At 39.7% G+C, this 20,104-nt stretch overlaps 1 protein-coding gene across 1 annotated transcript in view; it reads left to right on the forward strand.

Moving 5' to 3' along the window:
- The first annotated feature begins 664 nt into the window (after positions 1–664).
- SCIN (scinderin) overlaps positions 665–20,104 on the forward strand; it is an 80,059-nt gene continuing 60,619 nt past the window's right edge. Inside the window, exons 1-3 of the mRNA XM_003982807.6 lie at positions 665–963; positions 6,615–6,769; positions 11,000–11,161. Of these exons, the coding sequence (XP_003982856.3) occupies positions 765–963; positions 6,615–6,769; positions 11,000–11,161 (516 nt within the window). The 5' untranslated portion in view covers positions 665–764. The remainder of the gene's footprint in view (positions 964–6,614; positions 6,770–10,999; positions 11,162–20,104) is intronic.

Genomic DNA, 20,104 nt, shown 5'->3' on the forward strand with positions numbered 1-20,104 from the left:
TCCCTTGAAGACAGATAACAGGTAACTCACAAGGCAAGCTGCGCATAACACCACAAACAACCCAGTCTTGAGAACACTCCAGGAGGAGGACTGCTCTCTTTTCAACAACTTTCCTGGACAAAAAAAGCAAAGAGCTTAACCACTGCTTCTGAACCCCGGGGGATTTACAGAGAGCTCTGTCTTCTGCGTAGGACCACCAGCCTACTAGGTTTTCGTCCTTTCCAAGAAACCTGACATTTTTGTTTTTCACGGCACATTCGAACTGGAAAGATCAAGACGGAAATTTCGGCTATCAGAGATGGAGCGACTGGCAAGTGAAATGATGGAGTTGGTGATTATGACTGTTACCTGGATAGTCATTTTTCTTTTTAAAAGAACGTTGCGCCCGTCCGAGTTTCAATTGTTAATCTCCTCCATCTGATATCGAAAAAAAATGTCCTTCCTTAGACTAGGAGGCATTTCCAGGAGTGTCTGTAAATTCCTCTCGGATCTCATGATTTCTGAGATTGTGAATCTGCTGCTAACTCAGAGTAGGGCGGAGGCGGTGGGTGCTAGGCGCATCGCTCAGATTGAGACGGGATCCCCTGCTACCCGAGCAACCCCGCCTAGGGTATTTAGCCCCTCCCGCTTCCGAGCCCCGCCTCCCCTCAGGGCGAGCTCTATAAAGTCGCGGAGCACAGTCTCTTCTGCCCATCTCGGATTAGTTCGACTCCAAGACCGACGAGGTGCCCCGCCCCTTGCCCAGAGCGCTGCCTGCAGGAGCAATGGCCCACGGGCTGTACCACGAGGAGTTCGCCCGAGCGGGCCAGCAGGCGGGGCTGCAGGTCTGGAGGGTCGAGAAGCTGGAGCTCGTGCCGGTGCCCGAGAGCGCTTACGGCAACTTCTACGTCGGGGATGCGTACCTGGTGCTGCACACGGCCAGGGCGAGCCGGGGCTTCTCCTACCGCCTGCACTTCTGGCTAGGTAAGGGGGTGGCAGGCTGCGAGACCACGACGCGCCCAGGTCGGGGTGGGGCGAGGCGGCTAAACTGAGATTTGCAGGCTGGAGGGGGGGGGGGGCGGGTGAGGTGCAGGTGAAGTTGGGGGAGAGGGGAGTCGCAAACCGGGCGGGCCCGTAGACCCGTCGCGCCTGTCGCGCCCCCTCCCGACCGCCCCCTTTGGACTGGCCGCCTTCTCCCCGCCAGAGCCCGCTCGTGCGAACGCGGCAGGAAACGCGGGGCGCGGCGAGGTCGGGAGCAATCTTATCCCATGGACTTTGACCTTTGTCAGGCGCATCACCCGGGCTTGGAGACTGGTTCCCCCATATTCTCCCCCTTTCACCTTCCATTCTGCAAACCCGCGCCCGCCCAGGGCCGCTACTTAGCGCACCCCGGCTCTGGCCAAGTCCCGCTCTCCTTGCGACAAGTTCAGTCCTGGTTTCCCTGTCCGGGAGGAGATGCAGTCAAACAAGTTTGCAGGCATCCACCGCAGCTGGCGAGAACTAACCGCCCCCCCCCCCCCGCCCTTTTCTCTAATTAATTTATTTTTAGTTTTTGCCTTTAGGCCCCAGCTTCTGTTTGTCCACAAATTTCGGCGGTTAATGCTCTGGGTGGCTTTAAATCAAGACCAACGTGCTCACGCGTTCTGCTAACAGAAATTCTTGTTGATCAGGTGTTGGCGACCCTGGATGGAAGAGAGGAAAAAAAAATACAGATATCGTCAATATAAATAAATAGCTTTATATGGCATATAGATGAGTTGCTCTACTATGATAATTATTTTAAAAAAATATTATTTATCTACTTGAACAAGGGCACCGTGCGAAACAAAACAGCTCCTTCAGCAGTAGTAATTATTTTGGGCTGCACTCGTGCCAGGATGTCAGAATACTGGGCCTTGTGTGTTCTACTTTTTCCACCTTCTACTTTTACTCGTAAACATCCTGAATGTCCAACCTCTCCCCGTAAGATCCTGTGCCAGTGGGCACACCCCTTCTAACAACGTGCCGATTATCTGAGACTTACTGCCTTCTTTTTAGACTAGATTGCCTCCCCTAGACTTCTGTTTCTATATTTTTAGCTTTATTCCTGAGCCTGTGGGAGAACACGAAACCACACACACACTTTGAGGTCCTTGAAAAACCATCATGTTTATTTCTAACGTTTGAAGCTTTTAAGAAATAGAATGGCAGAAAACATTGAGAAAGGATGCTCTCAGTGGTAGTGAACACCTCAGCAGACGCTCCAAATGAGAACTATAATGAGGGAAAAGGGCTGTTTTTATTATAGCATTCAATAGTACAATTTTGTGCTCACTTGGTGGAGTACAAGCTGAGTTCCAAGCACATTGTGGTTTCCTAGTGTAGTGTCACTATTCCTATCATATTAGACATTGATTGATTTAAATTTTACACCAGAAGTCACTGAAACCTTAATATAAAACCATGTTCACGAATGAATGATGCCAGAGAGAATAGTAATGTTCTCATCTTGGTTTATGTATTCAGAACTTGGATCTGGAGTGAATAAGAGTGTCTGAAATGCCACATTGGAAATTTTGGTCAATTAAGGTGTGAAAGGACTTTGTATCCTGCTGTAGACAACAGTTAAGTTTGACTTTGTTGGGAGACTGTAAGAGGGCTGTGAATACAGGTGTTTGTTTTTTTTTTTTTAATTTTTTTTGGTTTTTGTTTTTCTTATTTTATAGATTCTTTCTTATCCAAAGAAGCTCATTAAGCAAATTGTTTTTTAGGGTTTACAGATTCACATTAACTCATTATTCACATTATTCATTTAGGTGTCACCAATTTCAAAAATTGTAATAGAAAATGCCTTGAGCAGAAACACTTCATGATTTTAAAGACTTGCTAAAGCTGAAGTTAATAGTATGTTAAGTAATAAGTGAATTCAGTAATTACTCAGTATGCCCAACATTGTGTAAGGCATTTTTGCATGTGAATAATTTATGAGCCTTCCCTTAAAGTATATAATCTCAAAGATACAATAAGATGAACAGTGATACAACACAGATAAAATGTGCTAAACACCATGAAAAAGAGAGTGTCTGTATTTCTGGGACACAGGGAAGTAGAGAAGCTTTGACGGAAAAAAGGAAAATGAGGATAATTGGGAGGGATCGACTCCAAGAGAAAATCATGAGGAGCATGGAAAAGTTTAGAGTAAAATAGTAACCAGGGCCTTTAGATGGAATTGTTTAGCAGTTCTTCCTACTTTAGTTCCCTGAAGCTAGCTGTATTTCATCCAAAATATTCTACCCAGGACCTGAATTTGTATGAGTTCATGAGGGTTAATCAGAGAGACAGACTGAGAAAAAGTTCCAAGAGGGAGAGCTGAAAGTTCGGGGGGAAAGGAGGTTTGACTATAAATCGTTTGGAAGGAGGATGAAAGGCACTGAAATTAGAACCAGGTTGGGATGGAAAAGGTGCATTGGAGAGAAAAAAGAAACAGGCCAAGTGAGAGGAGGAAAGGGGAAACAAGGAGAAGCAGGACCCAGAATGGAAGAATAGAGGAAGAGCCCTCTTCCCTGCTCTCTCCCTCATTGGCTTTCTGCGATGCCCTTGCAGAGCTTAGATTATTCCCTTTTATTATTGTTTCTTTATTTACTTTACAAAATAATAATTTGTTGCCTATAACTTAAAAGTTGTTGCATTGGTCCTTCCTAAAAAATATTTTTAGCTTTGCACCTAGCAGTTTAAATGCATCCACCTTCTGCTTCTAGTTCCTTAGAGCATCATGACTATGAGCATGACTGGGTAATAAAGCTACTCTGTCACATCCTGGGCCTACACTACAAACATTCGCTCACCCCGATCCTTTCTCTTTCCAGTTTTAAACTTTACATAAATGTATTTGAGAGTAGCAAACATGTGTGGTATATCTAGTCTGTGCTTGGCTGTCTGCGAGGCACTGAAAATCCAAAGAATTGGATTGCAGTATGCAGTGTACAATACAAAGAACTTAGACTATACAAGGGCTGGTGAGGATGCTGAGAAACTGGATTTTTATACATTGCTTAGGGGGGAGTATAAAATGGTACAACCATTATGAAGAAGAGTTTGACACTTTCTTATAAAACTAAACTTGCAGCTGCCATATGACCCAGCAATTGCATTCATGGGTATTTCTTCCAGAGGAATGAAAATTTAGATTCATGTAAAAACCTACACACAGATGTCCATAGCAGCTTTATTTGGATAGACAAAAACTTGAATTAGCCCAGATATCCTTCCACAGGTGACTGGTTAAACAAACTGTGGTATATCTATGCCAGAGAACACTACGGAGCAATAAAAAGGAACAAAACTATCAATACGCACAACAACTCAGATGAATCCTTGGGAAATTTTGCTGAGTGAAAGAAAAAGCAATGCCAAAAGGTCCTCTGGTGTATGATTCCGTGTACATAAAACGTTCTTGAAATTATAGAATTTTACATTCGTTGTTATCAGGGGTTAGGGATGGGGTGGGAAGGGGGTGGTGCAGGTGGGAGGCGGTGGTAGTTATGAAAGGGCAACATTTAAGGGATTTTTAGGTGATCTAACTGCACAGTTTTTTTTACTGGGATGACGAATACATGAATTTGCACATGTGATCAAATTTTAGAGAACTAAATGTACAAACACACAGATCAGCACAAGTGAAATTGGGGAAATATGACAAAGATAAGTGGGTTGTATCAATGTCTGTATCCTGGTGTCTGCATTCTGTGCTGTGCTGTACTTATGTATTTGTGCTTTTTTTTAATTTTGATATTAAAACTTTAATATTAAAAATTTTGATATTGATAACTTCTGATATTAACCTTGATTTAAGCTTCCCTCTTAAAACATCTCAGTGCAAATCTACATCTTTGCCTTTATTAGTATTCTCGTTTATGGATGGGAAAGTGGGCAGAAGAATGATACTAGTATTCTTTTGGACTGTAAACTTTCATGTGTTTTTTTCCTGTGACCACAAGAAGTTCACAAAATTGATACCATGGCAAATATGCTTCTAGCTAGTGGATTTTTTTTTCCTGAGAAGATAACTAGCTATACAGGTCCCCTTTGAGAGTAAGGGAGGAATGTAAATAAATACACTTCTTAAATTAATATAGCTGACTGTTTTCCTTTCTTCAGTTTTAGTGAATACTCACCATATGGGGGTTTCAGGTGAACTATAGTATTGTTATAACTTCTACACTTTTCTACATCAGTTACATCTGGAGGAAAATAACTACCCCAGATATCACAGAATGTTTCTGCTGTGAGAATCTGAGTATAAAAACTCTCTATTGGTGTTGTGGTTTCTAAAAGCCTGTGCTTCAGAATCACGGAAACCCGCTTCTGGGTTGTGTTCTACCAAAGGTCAACTTTAGGACCTCAGGGAAGCTACTTGGCCTTTCTAAGCCTCCATTTCTTTTGTTGTGACATGGTGGGAAATATTTCTGCTGCATGCAGTTGCTTGAAGATTAAATGAGATCATCCATGTAAAGCACTAGCACAGTATCTGGCCCAGTGCAAGGATACTATAAATGTATACATGTTAGCTATTGTTATTTCTAAAATCATTTATCACTTGCACACAGCTCAAATATAGCAAGGGTTTTGGAATGTCTTTTATAAAATTTGAGTTCCTCTCAGGACTGTCCCAGCTCTGGTCCTTGTGCACACTGAAGGATGTGAATTAGTGTTTTGACCTCAGTGAGGTTGGCTAGATGCGATCTGTACTAGAATTGTGAAAACTAAGTGTGTGTTGTGTGTTAAATTCCTGGGATAATAGTACATACATTCACATTCAACAGATGTTAGCGTCTATTTCCTTTACTCTCCCTTTCCCCTCAGGGAATAGGATCTTACACCAATAAGATAATGAAGTGCGGACTGTGATACTTGAAAAGAGGGGTAAGGTCAAGTTACACTCATTTTCCCATTCTACAAACCACTTGCTTTTTTATTTATTTATTTATTTATTTATTTATTTATTTATTTAATTTTTGGGACAGAGAGAGACAGAGCATGAACGGGGGGAGGGGCAGAGAGAGAGGGAGACACAGAATCGGAAACAGGCTCCAGGCTCCGAGCCATCAGCCCAGAGCCTGACGCGGGGCTCGACCTCACGGACCGCGAGATCGTGACCTGGCTGAAGTCGGACGCTTAACTGACTGCGCCACCCAGGCGCCCCAACCACTTGCTTTTTTAAAGCTATTTATCTATGGCCTATGATGTTCATATTCCTTACAAATATTAACATAGTGACTTATTGGAAGCCTGAAGATCGACGGTAATAAAGGCTGAAACAATTGGAAAACATTCTCATAGTCTGATCTGGTTACCAAATGAATCTGAATCCTACTAGAATATAGTGTTATATCTTCTTAAGCGTATACAGACGTCAGTATTTCTTTTAGAAAATTTTTTAAAGAGAATTGGAAAGCAAGAGCAAAACAATTCTTTTAGATATTAGCAAAGTAGTATTTGTATATGACACCATTTCTGCTAAAAGACTGTTCCGCCCAAGACCATTTATTATATTGCTGTGTAACTCAAAGAAAATATCTGAGCTTTTTCTTATCAGAAGTTCTGCCTTAGTCCTTTGCCTTGCTCGAGTAGTGACGTGCTGTCCTGTGCAATTTCAGGAAAGGAGTGTACTCAGGATGAAGGCACAGCTGCTGCCATCTTCACTGTTCAGATGGATGACTATTTGGGTGGCAAGCCGGTACAGAGTAGAGAACTTCAAGGCCATGAATCTACTGACTTTGTTGGCTACTTCAAAGGAGGTCTGAAATACAAGGTAAGCAGTTCTCTCGAATTGTTTCCATTATGACCCCCTTTCTCTTCCCATGCATTCACACCTCATGTCTTCACAGGATGGATGTTCATGAAGGACAGGGTTTTTGCTTTGCTTTTGCTTCAGTCTGTTTTGTTTACTGATTTATACCAGTGCCTGCTGGACACACAGTAGGTGCTCATTAAACGCTTGTGGAATGTGGGTATAATATGGGAAAAATTCTGACTTAATTTCATTTAACAGGTCAATTTTTAATGAAGTTAAGAGCTCTTGGGCATGTTGTCACAGGAAAGCCCTTAAAAATTTTGTGGAGTTACTTCAAAAATTAAGTGTTGGCAACTTAGGTATTAACATTTTTTTTTTTAAAGCTATTCTAGAGAACATCTGAATTTACTGCAAATAACCCAGGACTTGGGAATCTCAGTTTTTCTGGAACAGGTTAATACAATATTTATAACAGTTAATATTCCAGTTAATAGCAAGAGCTATACACACATTTCCCAAATAGTGTGGTTTGATCTTGGAAATGATACAAATGAAACAACACTGAGTTGAATATATGTGTGGTTCAGCCTCACAAAGTCAAGTATACATATACTACCACACACACATATGTGCCCCATTTATGTGTTTTGGCCTGAAACACTAAGCATCAACTGGCTTTGTTTTGGGGGAAAACAAAAACAAAAACAAGTTAAATGGTTTTCTCCTTTTAAGGCAACCTTTAACGAAGGACCGCCTTTTTTCTGGAATTCTCTCCATGACTCTTACAGACCGGCCACCCTTCACGATCCCCCCTTCCCCCAAGAGTGTTCAGTGAAAGTGTGAGAAATACCTCCCTAGACAAACAGTTTGGAAGCAATCTTATTCAAAATCAAACCTGCTCTAACAGGTGTTCTGCTGACCCTCACCGTTTGAGCATATTAGCCTATTGAAGACCTAAAACCTCAGAGCTAAACCCGAATTCTGAATATATATTAAATTTGTCTACTACAGTGACGGGGTTTGTTTCTACTTTTACCTGGTCAGAGCCTTAATGAATATTTTGTGATGCCATGGAGATGAGAATAAATACTTAATAAGTTCTCTTCTCTCTTAAAATCTTTCTTTTCACTCTAGGATGTGAACAACCCTAAATATGAAACCATTGCCTCCAATTTTATTTAATTCACATGAGTTCCGACAGTTTTTGTCAAATGATCCTGAAACTTCCTTTGTCAGTGAGCTCAACATTTTGAATAAGCTGGGTCTTGTGGTTACTAAAAGCATTTACTGTGACATCATCTTGGTGATAAACCCATTTCTGCTACATATAACTTGTTTGCCTCAGGGCAACTGTGCTCAGTTTCCCCAAATATATAATGGGTATAAAACAAGCTTCCTCAAATAGGTGTTGTAAGGATTAAAGATTAAATTAAATAATAAAATACATATATACTGCATATGCAATCAGTAAGAACTTGTGGTATTATTAATCCTTCTGGCTATTAGCGGGACTACTGAAATCAAACTTCTGGATACATATTTAAAAGTGGACATGAAAAAGCAGTTTTACAGTTATAAGATAATTATCTTCTAATTATCAATGTCAAAACCACCACAAATCAGCATATTTTAGAAATAAGATATTTGCCAATGGAGGTCAAATTTATCAGGAAAAAAATCAATTCACTGTCTTATCATCAGTGACATTGAGCAGATGACAACGCGTACAGTTGCAAAGTACTTGATAGGAAACGTGGAAGCAAAAATAACTTGCTACCCAGAATAGCAAAGACTATTATGTTATACTTAATTTTATGCTTGGAAGAATGTGCTAAGCCCTTCGTGGGTGTTCGTGGGTGTTATCTCATGTAATCCAAGTAGTGCCCCATGCTGCAGTTTCCAGAATTGCCACCCTATTAAGGTAACTAAGCAAACTCGTTGAGGAACTATGTAACTTGCCAAGATCTAATAGCTGTTAAGTGACTAGGGCCCCATCTGACTTCAGTGCCTAAGCTGGTAATCATTATACTATGATGCTCTAAACATAAATAAATGGTTCAAATATCGGCATGAATTTCTTACTTAAGATTACCCGATGAAACAGGGGATTGTGTCTGTTTGGAACGGACACGATTTGGCAAAGCCTACCATTACCAAGCCAACAACAGCCATGTTTAGTTACCATGTATAACGTAAAGATTCAGCTAGGCAACATTAAGACCATCTCCTCATGTCATTTAAATGATGTGAGGGTTTTTTTTTTAATGAGGTTTTTAAGGGGGTTAGGGGGTTATAGATGACTGTTATTTGCCACTACTCCCTTATATTAAATCTCTGGTTAATCACACCTTTCCCAAGCTCAAGACCCAGCTCTCAGCCATGATTGTAATAGCGACCTTGAAACATCCATCAGTCAGCAAAACTTTATGGTGCCACTGACTTAGAGGATCATGTACCTTGCTTTCATTCTGCCTTGTGAAAGCAGAAAGAGACTGGGAGTTTCTAGGGTTAATTCAAACATTATTACAGAACTACTTACTATCAAATACAAACATATAGAAGCTTACAGTTTTTCTTTTGTGCCTTTCTCACATCAAATATTAAAGACAAAATTAATTTTTAAAATACTGTTAAATGTTCAGACTGGTTATCACTCTGATGGTTCACTATATGACATTAGGTTAAATGTTATGGAAGTATCCTCGGTCTAAGTCTGTTTTGTATTTTATAACTTTTTTCAAATAACAGTGTTCTTACACTGTTTATCAGGTGATAATGTACTTATTTTTTAAAAAGTGAAATGGCCAAGAACAGTAGTATATAGATGAAAACTTATATTTATTTTTATTGTATAATACCTAGTTTGTTCATTTATGGCATTCTTTGTAAAATTATGCGCTGAGGAATTATTAGGTATTTCTTAAAATATGTGGTTACAATTGTCTCAAAGTCAACATTTAGCCTATACTAATAAAACCTTTCTATTTATGAGGGTCCTTTCTTGGAGAATGGTGGAAATTTAAAGTCAATGGAAATTTCAAGAATGTGCTGACGGTTACATAGGCAACTTAACTTCTTTCTTTGGATTTACTGTGTATGTTTATGTAATAAAGTTGAAAATTAGATTATTTTACAGGTTTCCTATACTGCTGATTTTCTTACCATATTATTGTAGGAGGCTTGAGCAATAAAAGTGATTTGCTTACACTACATATTTATTATGCATATTGCCTCATAATTAATTATGGAAATAAATAAATATTATTGCTTCTAACATTTAATTGTAGAAAACAATGAAAAGGTAAAGCCTGATTTCAAATAGGGTAAGAAGATGTACTTGATCTGATTATTTTCTTTAACAATTTTTATTTAAACAAATTTTTTTAATGTTTATTTTTGAGAGAGCGAGACCGAATGCAAGGAGGGGAGGGGCAGAGAGAGAGGGAGACACAGAATCTGAAGCAGGCTCCAGGCTCTGAGCTGTCAGCACACAGCCTGATGCGGGGCTCGAACTCATGAACTGTGAGATCATGACCTGAGCTGAGGTTGGACGCTTAACTGACTGAGCCACCCAGGTGACCCTGTCTTTTAACATTTTTTTGATTGAACATAGTTTCATTTTGTTTTGTTTTGGGATGTGCAACCAAATTTAGGGTATAAATACTCAGGCCTGCATATTAAGAAACAAAAGGAAGAAAGATTTTTTAATAATGTTATAACAGAGACCATAAATAGGATCCACTTATATACCTAGCCAGTATTCATCCCCCCTTCTCTGTCCTATCACTGTGTGTGTCATGGGAATTTGGGGGTGTCTAGTTCTCTCCTCTCTTGTTCTTGTTACCTGTGAGTCTTCCCCATCTGCCTGTCTCCTTCTTCCCTGAAATTTATTTGCCTCCTCACTCAGTGACTTGAGAATCATTAGTTCCCAAAGGATAAGAGCTACTGCTTCCTCTCATTTATGTACCAGGTTTTATGCACTGAAGTAAAAACTTGCAATGTTAAATTGAATGGTTAAAACAGGAAAGACAAAAGGCCTTAAACAAAAAAAAGTTAAAAAAAAAAAAAGTGTTGATTTGCCAAGTCATTCTCCTCTGCATACTTAATTTTTCACATGTTCTTAGGTGCAGTTTTATTTTGGTCTGACAGGCAGTTTTGGCTTGTACACCTTGGTTTTATATGTTTTTGTATTTAGTTAGAAGCCTCATCTGTTTTTGTTTTGTTTTCTCTCTTCCTCCCACTGATCAGGCTGGAGATGTGGCATCTGGGCTAAATCATGTTCTCACGAATGACTTGACCGCTAAGAGGCTCCTGCATGTGAAGGGTCGAAGAGTGGTCAGGGCCACAGAAGTTCCTCTTAGCTGGGACAGTTTCAACAAGGGTGACTGCTTCATCATTGACCTTGGCACGGTAAGTCTTATATATACATGCAGACATCTAAAGGAAAGTGAATTGTCATTAGATCAAATCCAATGTACCTGCCATGGAGGATAATCCCCTTTTCTACACACTAGAAAGAGGTCATGTTTATGTGAGAGGCAATCATATCATATGACAAATTGGCAAGTATTTAAATAACACAAAGTGGGACTTCAAAGTTTTTATTTTCTCTGATAGGTTTAGAATGGAGTAGTGATTTAGTTCTTCCTACCATAGAACACACATTGAATAATTTTTAATATATTTACCCTTCTGTCTGAACAGAGCTTCCGCTAATTATTTTTGTCCTTAACTGGGTGTGGGAAAACATTATGTGAGGGGAAAATTGATCTCCCCAGAAAGCAAAGTTTCTAGAATTTCAAATGGATACAGGATGAGTCTAAACAGCCTGCCTGGGGGGTTTTAGGAGGTATTTTAGTATATATATCACTCGTACCCTACACTATATTATTTCATACTTTTTGATTATTTTAAATTAAAATTAGGCACAAGTAAAATATCAAGTATCATCTTAATGGGATGGGCAACATCTGACTTATTTTTTCTTCCAGGAAGAGAGGCCCCTCTAAGTTCAGGTATACTTATTATTAATCATTGTTACCTTGAAAAGAAGTATTATTGCAGGGTCTTGTGTGGCCTCTAGAAGGTGGGATTGAAGTTGGGGCTTTTAAACTTTGTAAGGTGGAAATACAATAAAGTAGAAATAAAAGGCATTCCCTACCATTGAAAACCCATGGGCAAAGTTGAGAAGGCGGGAAGACACGAGCACATTTATGATGCCCTTTGCGTCCTCCTCATGATCATAATTCTCACTACACCAAGGACATCAGCATCCTACTCACTGTTCCTAACATTTCTTGGCCGAGCATTGTACAGAGACTGGCTCTGACCTGTACTGCGTCGGTTAGCCTGAGGCTTGCACTGGCTGTGGAATTTGCTCAAGGTTGTACAGCCAGGGAATGGTGAAGCCAAGATTGAACCCTCAGGATGTCAGATTCCCACCTGCATGTTTTATTTTACTACCTCTCCTTGGACAGTATTTTGGGGGGGGGGTGTTGAAAGCATCAGACAAAAGCCCAAAGTGTTTATTCCACATGCACAGAGAAGGACACTAAGGATTTTGAAAATAGAGCTACAAAGTCAAGGTTCTGTTTAAGCAGTATTAATTTGGTGACAGCACAGAGATTAAGTGTGCTAAGGTTATAAATTGTTTGGAAAATGGCCCCAAGCTATAAACTTCATGGGTTTCTCTAAGGAGACACCTATAGTTGTTTTTTTGTTTTGTTTTGTTTTGTTTTACTGCTAGTGTGTAATTCAACTGCCTTCGATCACACCAGCTTGTGTACACAGTTGAGATCATAATATTAATGCCCAAAGTACAATTCTCAGTGTCACACTTAGACATATGCACCCAAAATGGCAGTACTGCTTCCCTGAATCGCACCATGAATTTCTTGGAAAAGTCCTTTTCAACTTTAAATGCTAACCCATTGTAACCACCTCAAGTCCTGACCCTTGGGTCGAGGCAGAAAACTGACACTGTTGCATCCCTCTGTTTCTCTGAGGCCAACTCCATAACTTACACAAATGTTGCCCACATGTATCATCAAGCCACACAGTTCCAAAGCCAGTTAAAACATTCAGAGTCTCTCAAGCCTATACATAATAAATTGTCTACCTCAACATTCATCTCACTACTTACATTTTCTAGCTCTTTATCTTCTGATAATTCATGAAGTGTTTTAACATATAAGATAGTATTTTTCGGGGCATCTGGGTAATTCAGTCAGTTAAGCGTCCGACTCTTGATTTCGGCTCATGTCATGATTTCACCGTTCATTGGATCGAGCCCCGCATGGGACTCCACAGTGACAGCAAGGAGCCTGCATGGTATTCGCGCTCTCCCTTTCTCTCTGCCCCTCCCCTGCTTGCGTGTGTTCTCTCTTTCTCAAAATAAATAAATGTTTAAAAAAAAGATACTATTTTTCATAGAAAAAAAAGACTTCAGTCTTCGTCCAAATTGACTTTAACCTCAGATTCATTGATAAAAGCGGGGTATTTGATTAGATAATCTTTGGGGCCCCTAAACGGAAGAGCATTTCCCGTTGATAATGTAATTCATTACTGCCATTACTTGAAAATATTTTTCTTAACATAACTTTGTATGTGTAATGTAATTGCTCCATACATGCAGTAATCTGTTTAATTACCATGAATGGCTTCCAGTTCAGCTTTACAACTACCTACTCTTTCATCTAGAGCAAGTCGTTAACCTCTTCAAGCCCTAACTTCTTCATTTATTGTTTCTGTCTCGACTCTGGTTTCTGATGGTACGTCTAACCTTTGCTGACTATGATTCAGTCTCCTCTGACACAGAGTCACATCTGGAAATGACAGTTGTCCTTGTGGTTTCACTAGAGAAAAAAAGTTATACAGGGTGTGAGCAAGTCACTTGCATTGATACAGGTTGGGTGGTGACCTGGGTGTGACCTGGGGTTTTCTAGTCTTAATTTATATTCTTTTCACTATACTAAGCTAACTTGGTAGGATAAGATGGTGTGGCTCTATAACAGAATCTGCTGAATTCAGAATTATGTCTAATCTACCTTAAAATCTACTGAAAGTAGTGTTGTTAATGAAATCATCTATTATTTTCTTGAGCAAGTATTGAGCTTCCACAGTGGGTAGATAGGTGGGTGCTGTGGTAGGAAGATTGTAGTTCCAATGACATATTTTCTCTTCCCATGGGTAATATCTGCCATGGAAGAGTATGACCCATAAATATAGGCTCATAAAATAGGGGCAGAGCCTGTATTATGAGATTCAAGGACATTCGTGTTATTCGTTTATTAGTAAATTACATTTCATTTATATAGTTAATTACCTGTAATGACTTCCAAGTTGTCTCCTGCTTTCATGCCTGGTTAGAGACGTTTGGAGTAATTTTGTTTTGGAGGTCATTGGGTTGGATTATCTCTTATTTGTAGAAATATTCTACATCCCAAAGGGATACCCTCATAAGAATCAAGCATTGGAGTACTACATACATTCTCTTTTACTCACATGATCTCTTTTTATGCTACTAACCTTTAACCAGTTGGTATGTTGCCAATAATTTCTAAATGGTGATAAGATCTTGCAATTACCTTGGGGACTTTAGTTTTGAGGTGTGTCACAGTCAACAAAGAAGGACATCAGAACAAAATTTTCTCTATTGTAATATTTTAATAGGAGTAACTGAGTTCACAATTTCATAGCCACTTCCTGCATTAGAGAGTACAAAAAGAAGCCAGTTCAATTTCTTCAAGTTTGTTTTATTATACAGGTATGAAAAAAGTAGGTTAGACACCCAAAGCTCTCATCTAACTAGAGCCAGCTGGCCAAGACTAAGGTTATGGATATTATCTAAATCCTATATTTTGATTGTGTTTGAGGGAAACCAACCTTTTTGATAAACAATCACTATCATTAATATGATATGCCATATATTTGCTGTTATAGGATATGAGACTACGGTAAATATTTCCTAGATATGACAGTGTAACCACCTCAATCAATTTAATCACTTTGAAAATCATCAGCATTTTAGAAGATGATTTAGAATAGCTATCTTATATTTAATGTATTTTCAGAAAATAATATGGAACATGGCTAGATCTTAGGAACCTGGAATGTACTGAATCTTGGGAGAAGGGCTTTTGAACTGTATTTTAATGTTGGTGAATTTATTAATCATCATTTCCCCACTGTTTTTAAAGCTATGAGGTAGTTGAGGTACTTGTAGATGACTAACAAAATCACACCTAAATATATTGCAACAAAGCCATCAGCAACTACAGAAGGTGAGTGATAATGAAAAAAGTCCATATTCCCAAAGTTTGGGATCTGGATCTAATTCTTTCAGAAATATGTGTCAGCATCAGCCACTAGGGGAGAGTTGGATTTCATAGGAGGAGGAATTTCGGTGGTGAGTTACTAATTGTGCTGTTGGGCATGTTCTGTTTCCTTGTTAACTTGTTTGGTCAGTTTTGTCCCACTCGCCTTGCTATTTATAACCTATCACCCCCTCTCTCATTGTTCCCTCCTGCTACTTTGAAACATCAGTCTTCACTTCCTCATTTACCAGTCAGTCTGCAACCCACGCTTCCTGACTTTCACTCCCACCATTTCTTTGAATCTGTTCATCTTATGATCAACAATGCCTTCTGCTAAATCCAATGGACATTTTGCACAGTACCCACTCCGTTCCTGGGCCGCAGTTGACACTGTTGATCACCTCCTTTTACTTCAGCATCACCCCTCCCCTGGCTCCCTGCTGCTGTTCCCTTTCAAGCCATTCTTTCTCATTCTTCTTTGCCTGGTCTGCCCACCCCCATGAGTCTTTGTTTTTTTTTTTTTGATTTAATTTTTAATTTTTTAAAATTTATATCCAAATTAGTTAGCATATAGTGAAATAATGATTTCAGGAGTAGATTCCTTAATTCCCCTTACCCATTTAGCCCATCCCCCCCTCCCGCAATCCCTCCAGCAACCCTGTTTGTTCTCCATATTTTTGAGTCTCTTCTGTTTTGTCCCCACCCTGTTTTTATATTATTTTTGTTTATCTTCCCTTATGTTCATCTGTTTTGTCTCTTAAAGTCCTCATGTGAGTGAAGTCATATGATTTTTGTCTTTCTCTGAGTAATTGCACTTAGCATAATACCCTCCAGTTCCATCCACGTAGTTGCAAATGGCAAGATTTCATTCTTTTTGATTGCCGAGTAATACTCCTTATATATATATATATACACACACCACATCTTCTTTATCCATTCATCCCTCCATGGACATTTGGGCTCGTTCCATACTTTGGCTATTGTTGATAGTGCTGCTATAAACATGGCAGTGCACATATCCCTTCGAAACAGCACACCTGTATCCTGTGGATAAATGCCTAGTAGTGCAATTGCTGGGTCGTTGGGTAGTTCTATTTTTAGTTTTTTGAGGAACCTCCATACTGTTTTCCAGAGTGGCTGCACCAGTTTGCATTGCCACCAACAACGCAAAAGAGATCCTCTCTCTCCTTATGCTCGCCAACATCTGTTGTTGCCTGAGTTGTTCATGTTAGCCATTCTGACAGGTGTAAGGTGGTATTGTGGTTTGATTTGTATTTCCCTGATGATGAGTGATGTGGAGCATTTTTTCATGTGTCAGTTGGCCATCTGGGTGTCTTCCTTGGAGAAGTGTCTGTTCATGTCTTTTGCCCATTTCTTCACTGGATTGTTTTTTGGGTGTGGAGTTTGATAAGTTCTGTATAGATTTTGGATACTAACCCTTTATCTGATATGTCGTTTGCAAATATCTTCTCCCATTCTGTCAGTTGCCTTTTAGTTTTGCTGATTGTTTCCTTCGCTGTGCAGAAGCTTTTTGTTTTGATGAGGTCCCAGTAGTTCATTTTTGCTTTTGTTTCTCTTGCCTCCAGAGATGTGTTGAGTAAGAAGTTGCTGCGGGCAAGATCAAAGAGATTTTTGCCTGCTTTCTCTTCGAGGATTTTGATGGCTTCCTGTCTTACATTGAGTTCTTTCATCCATTTTGAGTTTATTTTTGTGTATGGTGTAAGAAAGTGGTCCAGATTCATTCTTCTGCATGTCTCTGTCCAGTTTTCCCAGCACCACTTCTGAAGAGACTGTCTTTATTCCACTGGATATTCTTTCCTGCTTTGTCAAAGATTAGTTGGCCATACATTTGTGGGTCCATTTCTGGGTTCTCTATTCTGTTCCATTGATCTGAGTGTCTCTTCTTGTGCCAGTACCATACTGTCTTGATGATTACAGCTTTGTAGTATAGCTTAAAGTCTGGGATTGTGATGCCTCCTGCTTTGGATTTCTTTTTCAAGATTGCTTTGGCTATTCGGGGTCTTTTCTGGTTCCATACAAATTTTAGGATTGTTTGTTCTAGCTCTGTGAAGAATGCTGGTGTTACTTTGATGGGGATTGCATTGAATATGTAGATTGCTTTGGGTAGTATTGGCATTTTAACAATATTTGTTCTTCCTATCCAGGAGCATGGAATCTTTTTCTGGGTTTTTTTGTTTTTTTTTTTTTTTTTTTTTTTTTTTTTTGTGTGTGTGTGTGTGTGTGTGTGTGTGTGTGTGTTTTCTTCAGTTTCTTTCATAAGCTTTCTATAATTTTCAGTGTATAGATTTTTCACCCCTTTGGTTAGATTTATTCCTAGGTATTTTATGGTTTTTTGTGCAACTGAATATGGGATCAATTCCTTGATTTCTCTGTCACTCCATTGTTGGTGTATAGGAATGCAACCAATTTCTGTGCATTGATTTTATATCCTGCAACTTTACTGAATGCATGAATCAATTCTAGCAGTTTTTTGGTGGAATCTTTTGGGTTTTCCATATAGAGTATCATGTCATCTGCGAAGAGTGAAAGTTTGACCTCCTCCTGGCCGATTTGGATGCCTTTTATTTCTTTGTGTTGTCTGATTGCAGAGGCTAAGACTTCCAATACTATGTTGAATAACAGTGGCGTGAGTGGACATCCCTGTCTTGTTCCTGACCTTAAAGGATTCCACTTTTATCATTGTCTCTTTACTCATTCTTACTGAGCAAACATATCCTCACCCAAAAGCTTCAACTACTCACCCACTGGTAAATCTGCCTGAGCTCTGTATCAGTATTTCACACTACCTCCCAGATGTTTCTTGTGTATATCACAAGATCCTCACTGGATAAGTCTAAAAATGGAACCTACAACCTCACCCTCTGATTCCAAAATGATTTCGTATCTTCTTGTTCTCATGAGTTGAATGAAGCTACCAGTCATTTAGACCTCCAACCCCAAATCCAGAAGTCATCCAGATGACTTCTCCCAGGGGCTGCACATTCATTCAGTCACTAGGTCTGCTCTCTTCTACTTCCTGAGTGTCTCCTGAATCCTTCCCGTGTTCTTCATCACCATGGTACTATCTCATTGTGCTGGGCATGAGACTTCCCCTCAAGTCACCATGTTTTTGCTTTTACACACATTATTTCCTTTGCCTAGAATCCACTTTTCCTCTGCAACACTTTTCTTTGGTAAGCATCCCATTGTCATCTCATCCTTAATATTCAACTGTGATATTGCTTCTTTATAATGTACTCCTTGACCTCTTCCTCCCTTCTTCCCCTGTCCTACATCACGCTCCTGTAAAATTAGGCAATCCTTTATCTCATATTTCCTGTTACCATGCACACTTACTTTGAGTGTTTTCCATATTGCCTCTCCACTCACTTATTAGCCTCACTCACTCACTCACTTTGTCTATGATATAAGGCCCAGAAAGTACAGTCACTCAAGAAATGTTTCAACAAATGTACATCTGTCTAACATAAAGCGTATAGTCTCATGCAGTCATGTATATAGAGATGTAATTCTCTTTTTTCATCTATAGTTCAGCTTGACTTTATAGTTAAGCTTCTATTGCTACAGAAGGGTTAAAAATAAAATAATCTTGCCCTATTAAGGTGAGCTTTGTTTATCATTAAAGCAAATCATACTTATCTCACCAATTCTCTTTTCCATCCATCAGGTACAGGGGATGTTTGTGTAATATTATGGACTGGGGATGGGGGACGAGATTGACATCGGAAGTGAATCTGGTTTGCAGGCTTTAGCCCTCACTCCTCTCTATCATTCATTGAGTCTTGGCCCTTTCATTCATCTTTGAGCTTTGGGTTTTAAGCTTTGGGCTTTGGTCTCTGTCCCAAGATTTTTGCTGGAAAAATATCTATGGCCTTATTTGATCTGATATGTCCACATATCCACCGCAAGACCCTTTCTGGTTTTGTCAGTCATTCCGGTAGCCCCTCAGGAATTCTGCCTTATTTTTCCCATACATATTTTTCCCTTATTTTTGCCACATGCAGTTGTGGGGACACTGTACCCACATTGTACCAGTAGACATTGGTCTGATTGCCTGGACACTGCCCACAGGTGTTTCTACTCTAATGCTCAGGGTCATGGATGAATATATGACAAATATGTTGGAGGGGAATGTACTGAGCTCTTCTCAAAGATTCATTGCATCTGATTCTAGTTCCCCTATAATCTACTTTTCTCTCCCTGGACCTGACAAGTCAGCCTGACACCATTTCACAGTGCTGCCTGCTCCTTGGTTCCTGCAGTACACTCTAGCCCCTAAGGCCAAGACTCTTGCTGTGCAAAACTAAATTTCTATTGGTTGCATCCTCACTCCTTCCCTCAGAGAACTTTTACAAAATCAAAGCTCTTATAAATGAAACCTATGTTGGCTTTCAGACTTTGTGTCTGCTATCACTTAAAAATGTTTACCTTAGAACAAAAAAATGGACAATTCTTTGTTCTGAATAAATTTGTCATTACCCAAAAATAATGCATTCCATTAGACTGATAAGGGGAAAGCCTTGAGGCAGCAAGAGAAGATAATGGGAAAGATAAACCTATTATTAAATTTCTAAAATTTACCCTGCAACAAAAGTAGGGATGAATGATAGTTATTGTGCACTTAGTGTGCACTGGGTACCTGAGTATAATGATGGAAACCAGCTAACCTTTGGCCTCCAGGTGCTCTCAAATGGTGAGAGGCACAGACACATACAAGCCTTGGGGTATGACAAGGTAGAAGGTGAGAAGTGCTAGAATGCAGACACAGACACATTACAAGGGCCCTAGGAAAGACAACTCCCAAGGTAAAATGATTTATGTTTTAATTCTCAGTTTCACGTTAGAATCACTAGGAAGAGATTTGAATAATTTTTTTAATGTTTATTTATTTTTGAAAGAGAGAGAGACTGTGAGCAGGTGAGGGGCAGAGAGAGGGGGAGACACAGAATCCTTAGCAGGCTCCAGGCTCTGAGCTCTGAGCCCAGAGCTGGATGGCCAGACTTGAACTCACTAGCCA

Source organism: Felis catus, chromosome A2 (assembly GCF_018350175.1).
Source record: "Felis catus isolate Fca126 chromosome A2, F.catus_Fca126_mat1.0, whole genome shotgun sequence".
NCBI lineage: Eukaryota > Metazoa > Chordata > Mammalia > Carnivora > Felidae > Felis > Felis catus.